This window comes from Nicotiana tabacum, chromosome 24 (genome assembly GCF_000715075.1).
Source record: "Nicotiana tabacum cultivar K326 chromosome 24, ASM71507v2, whole genome shotgun sequence".
NCBI classification, from domain to species: domain Eukaryota; kingdom Viridiplantae; phylum Streptophyta; class Magnoliopsida; order Solanales; family Solanaceae; genus Nicotiana; species Nicotiana tabacum.
The window spans coordinates 110975255-110980833 of record NC_134103.1 but is presented as its reverse complement, the minus strand read 5'-3'; the positions used below and the strand labels follow the sequence as shown (position 1 = coordinate 110980833).

At 35.2% G+C, this 5579-nt stretch overlaps 1 protein-coding gene across 3 annotated transcripts; it reads left to right on the top strand.

The window, feature by feature from the left end:
- The first annotated feature begins 1009 nt into the window (after positions 1–1009).
- Positions 1010–4512, top strand: LOC107828348 (importin subunit alpha-1b-like). Of its 3 annotated transcripts, XM_075248099.1 has the most exons (7): positions 1016–1540; positions 1644–1824; positions 1922–2003; positions 2577–2708; positions 2889–3019; positions 3641–3925; positions 4073–4507. In XM_075248099.1, the coding sequence occupies exons 2-6, from the start codon at positions 1796–1798 to the stop codon at positions 3900–3902; spliced, it is 636 nt and encodes a 211-aa protein (XP_075104200.1). In that variant the 5' UTR covers positions 1016–1540; positions 1644–1795; the 3' UTR covers positions 3903–3925; positions 4073–4507. The 3 variants fall into 3 exon arrangements, 2 of the variants coding, with proteins under 2 accessions (XP_075104200.1, XP_075104202.1); XM_075248101.1 differs by having other exon boundaries at positions 1016–1824; XR_012706655.1 differs by lacking the exon at positions 2889–3019 and having other exon boundaries at positions 1010–1540; positions 1644–2003; positions 4073–4512.
- The last annotated feature ends 1067 nt before the right edge of the window (positions 4513–5579 follow it).

Here is a 5579-nt window from a genome sequence, read left to right as displayed (position 1 = left end):
TAGATCCCGACGCGGTCTTCGCGTGAGTAGAATTTCAGATTATTTAATCCATAACAATCATTATTGTTTTTCTGATTTTCCTCTTATTTTCTTAGAGAGAAGCTGCAATGACTTTACATCAATTCATTTTTCATGGAACACAAGCACAACTACAGGAAATGGTTAACCGAGATGTTGTTCCTGTTTTTGTCCAATTGCTTAATGATGAGGAGCATATGGAGTATTTTTCTGAGGACTTATGGGATGATGAATTAATTAATCAGGTCAATCGACAATTAATTTTTCTGAAATTTTGTATATTTGAGCAATAATCTGGACTTTTATGTCTCATATTTTGATTTTCTTTTTAGGTCTTGAAGAGTTTGGCTTTGTTGTCAACTAAATTAGATGTCGGATGTGATCTCGCTACAGCATTTGTTGATCAAGATCTGTGTGGAAGGCTCATGTTGTTTTTCGAGTTAGTTATTCTCCTTTCAATCGAAGTATCATTATGCATACTTGTGGCCTAGTGTTATTCTTCTTTCTCTCTATTTTTATTTTTCCTTTTCTTGAGGTTCTGCATATGTGATCTAATAAAATGATCGAGGTTATGATAGGCATCCTGAAAATCAAATGGTTGATTGTGTGTTGACACTTGTGGACAACTTTCTTATCAGAGGAAGTGAAGATCAAATTCAGGTAGTCCTTACCTATCTCCCATATATCTCAAAGCATTTGTTGTCTTTTTCCATCATTTACTCTTTTACTAAGTAATTCTGTTATAATTGGAGTGCTATGTGGACCTTCCATCACAGTTTACCACTTGTGTATGTAGTCAAGGATTTATCTTGTAACTATCCCTTTACTATTTGTAAATATGGAAAGGGCTGTTGTACAGTTGAACTTATCAAATCATTCTTATTCTACTTGTGAGGTCAAGCTCCACTTTTAATAACACAACTCACTGCTGTCCTAATGACCCATTAGAACTTCTCCTTTGCTTCATGATTAAAATATGAATCAGCTTTTGTCAAACGTTTCATTGTTTTTTAGGTTCAATGCATATTTTCATGAAGAAAATTTTAAAAGTAACTAGTGAGATCGTGCTAATAAGTTTCTTAATCATAGCACTTGAAATATTTGGTATTCTTAAGTTAAGTTTTGGTTGCTCAAAAGCTTTATTCACTATGACAATTCTTGATATGTCATGTTTCTGATTCCTTCTTTTTAAGGCAATGAAATTATGTCCTTTTATGTGTTCTAGGATCTCCATGAGAACCAAGTTTTGCATCATCTGATGCGTGTCCTCGCCAATCCTGAATGGAACAATCGCGCCATCCTGAGTACACGATATAGGGCAGCAGAGACTTTAAGTAATTTTGCTCGTCGTTCAACAAGGTGGAGGGACCTTGTTATTGACACTTGTGCTCTCAACCCATTGTTTCAACTTCTAGCTTCACTATCACGTGAGGCCAGAGCTAATAACGCGTCACCTGCTATTAGAGCAACCAGGATATTGGAAAACTTATGTTTTGGAAATACACCACCATCATTTGATAAGGTGGAGTATAGGAGATAGTTTGCCTTCTGTTTATTGAGATCCATCAAAGCTCCCCCCACAGATTTCTTTAATGCTCATACACGATACACTGTTATTGTTTCAGTTGAGGCCATCATTGCGAGTCCTCAGGTTTCTCGTTAATATTGAGCTTGTGCATGGAAAGTGGCATTCCCTGTTGCTAAGCGTGCTTGCTTAATTATTGCGTGTCTAGTACGCGGTGGATTTGATCCTATAAATGCGCTGATTGAGGAAAATATGTGCCCAGGGCTGATGATGCTTTTGGCGTAAGTTGTTCTCATTAAGACTATAATTTTTTGTGTTATTACTTTTGAAATGTTCAGCTAGGATAATAGAGAATCTAATAAGCTGAGGTTATGCCAGACATATGAATAGTGAGGTAGTTGCAAGTGTGGTGAAGTTTGTGGAGAACTTCTTTAGGAGCGGAACTGATAATCAAATTCAGGTAATTTCCCTGTACCATGAACCTGCTTTTTGTCTTCTTCCCCAATCTTTTGTAGTTTACTAACTAATACCTTAGGCTCTAGTGTTTGGGTCATAATCTGAAGACATGTTTGTAAGATCCTTCTTTTTGTTTTATTTAGAATTGATATGGTTGTTGTTCCTGAAATTGTTGCCATCGTGTTTGTACGAGAGCAAACCATTTAAGCCCTCAGTGTGAAGATTTCTGTCACAAATAAAAGCTTGTTTGTAACATCTGTAACACGACATTTTGCACTCCTTTTATGGTTTGCTATGTTTTGCTGGTTGATTCTGAAGAAAATACAAACACAAGAGCTAAATGAATCTCTGCCTAATTATTTATTTAGCCCGACGTTTCTAGGAATGCACGTATTCTAATTTTGAAATCATCTTATTGGATATGTGTTGTTCTCTGTTTATTTTAATTAAATAGAGAATATAGTTCTGGCAAAATTTATTTTTATAGAAAGTCGGATGAGAAAATTAGCATATGAGGTCTGTTATTTTTTGAATGAAAAGTTTGTTTAATAAAAGTTAACCCTTTTATGTTTTCTAGGTTCTACATGGCAACCAAGTTCTTCAACGCCTTTTAAATATCCTGAACAATCATGACAACCGACCTTTACTTTTGAGGAGTGTTTGTCGTGCCATCGCAAACATAGTGAGCTACCGGAGCAGTCAAATACAGGTTCAGTTGTGAACTTCCTAATCTTGATTCTTTTTGCTGCAATCCGTGAAAGGGTCTGTTCAGTCAAACTAACTTGAGGCTGAGCTTTCTGTAAAACTCTACTTGTTGTAGAATATTCTTTGAGACATTGTGTTTGAATATTATTAACTAAAAACTTATGAGCCTTATTCTATGAAACAGAGGATGGTAGATGCAGCTATCTTCCCTCCTATTATTCAAATTGCGATTAACCAAGAGGTTGATGATATCAAATATGAGGCTATATATGCTATCTCAAGTGCTGCCAGGAGAGGATCTCAAGACCAGATTAGGCACAATCTTCTCATTAAAATACTTTCTGTTGCTTGATAAGTGTGCTGTAGTTGCCTTTTATGTCTATGTATGTCTAATGTACGTGCTTTTGTGTATATATACTTATTTGAATATTTGTGTACTGTGTGTGTGTTGTATCGTTGTGAAGCTGCATTAGTGTGCATGTTATTTGGGCCATTTACGTATATGCATACCATACTTGGCTTGCTGGTATATCCGAGTGATTGAATGTATTCCTATGCTGGAACATTAAGCTGCTCCGCTTCAATATGCCTCATTAAAATAACCTTAAGTTGCAAAACTAGGAAACCCCCATTTTTGTTCTGCTAGTGGTGCTGACATGGGCTAAGATTCAACATAATTGGACCCTATTGTGAACGTGGATAGAAATTCTTATTTTCTGTTAGTACTAAATAATACTAGTACTAATTTTCTAGGGTCATCTTCTTTCTGTCTGAACTTTAATTTCATCAAAAAGAAATCTTGTGCATCCATTGATATATCAGCCATAGTATGCACTGTGGCTACTCAAATGAACAGAATGTTGTTAACACAATTTTGTGTATATAGATATGATTTCAACTGGAAGGTTTAAAATATGTTTATCTGGTATCGATCAGGTACTTAGTCGGTCAAGGTTCCATTGAAGCACTTTCTTTGGGTCTTTTATGTGAAGGATACACAAGAAGAACTTCTTGTTTCCAGGGGCTCCTAAATATTCTGAGGGTGGGAGAGGTTGACAAAGTTGATGGTGTCAATCCTTACACAGAGATGGTCACTAACAGTGGTGGACTTGCTAGGATCAAGAGCCAAATGGATGATCCCGACGTTGGAGAAATCGCAAGAAAGATGCTGAGGTTGTGCTGGCCTGGGGAGCTCTGATTGCTGGTTTTGAAAAAAATCTGGTAATGCCATTCTCTACTTCCTTACTCTCTCTCAAACACCCACACATTCTCTCTTTTTGTGCTTCTCTGAATTATCTCTTCTTTTGTTCTAAACTCAACCTCTTCTCTTATCTCATCTTCTTCCTCATTCATATTCTCTAATTTCAGGATAATGAGTAAAATGGTGGATGGTAGCCGATTGGATCATGAGGGTGTCCTGCTTCTCTTATTTCTCCGAGTTCTAATTGTAGTTGCATTTCATTGTTATTTTCCATTGTAAATAGTGACTGAATTCTCTGTTAGTTGCTATATGTGGAAGTTATCAGTTTCGTTGTTTCAATTGGACGGTCATTTCTGATCCAATTCAGTTGATAATCCAAATATACTTTCCAATTTGGGTTATTTGAACTGCTGAGTTCATTATAGGAGTAAAATGTATTGGTATTTGATAATTTTTGTCAGTCTGGTTTAAACATTCATGTACCAAACTTTCATATATACCAACTTCAGATACCCAATGTATTTACTAGACTACTAACTACTACATCCATGTTTGGCCATTGCAATGGCGATTTATGTTCCATAAAAACAGTAGTAGGTTCACAAAGTAGATAACCCAAGTCCGACAATAGCTTCCTAAGGCAAATGTCATGTTAGTAATAGAATATATTCAGCTTCAGCTAAAGATTGGGACATGACCTCCTGCTTCCTTGAGTTACAAGAAAACACCACACTCAAATGTAAAATAATAGCCAGAGGTTGTTTTGATCAATATTTCCTAGTACTATACACAGAATTCAACAGATGTCAGATGTATCTCAAAATTAAACTCTCTTTGCTGCTCCTAGATGAACTTGACTAGGAGAGTATTTGACAACAGACTTTTCTTGAGAAATGAAAATCGCAGCATCACACTGGTCTATTTCCCACTCCCAGTAAATATTTCTTTTCTTTTCCGGAATCTAACAATTCAAACTCTTTTTTCCATATCAAGTCTGAATTGATGCAGAAATTCTGGTTTAAAAAGTAGTTAGGGGTAGTTAAAAGGAGAATTAATAAAACGGCAGCCTAATTTGGTGTATCCCCTAGAAAAAAATCTCCAAATTAAAGCAAAAAAAGAATAGAAAGAAAGTGCAGATGAAATGACACGAAGTATCTCCAAGCATTTCGAATCTTGGCACCATTTCAATGAATACAAGATTTACATGGCCTTTCTCTTGAACATGAATATTTCTGATGTTCAACATAACAGCGTAAATGTGAAAAAAGAATATTTACAATGAAGCTTCTATATAGTATAAGTAGAGCCAGAAATTCAAGCTAGTATCCCTCTCATAATACGATAAGAGCTTGTCGCGTAATATTTCAAGTTTAACTGGTAAATTTAATTTTTTTGCACCTGTTCAATACAAAAAATCGAAACAAAATAAGAATAAGATCAGCATAGTTTGCATATTACAAATAACAAAGAGGATTTTCCTCTTTCCTCAACCGTAGTGATCATGATCTAAGGAAAAAGTATATAGCGCATGCAGCAAAACCACCACCCAAATGAAAAAGAGAAAATTTTAAAATTTTCACAAAATGCCATATTTTGATTAATATATATCTATATATATATATATATATATATATATATATATATATATATATATATATATATTGAGGGATATAG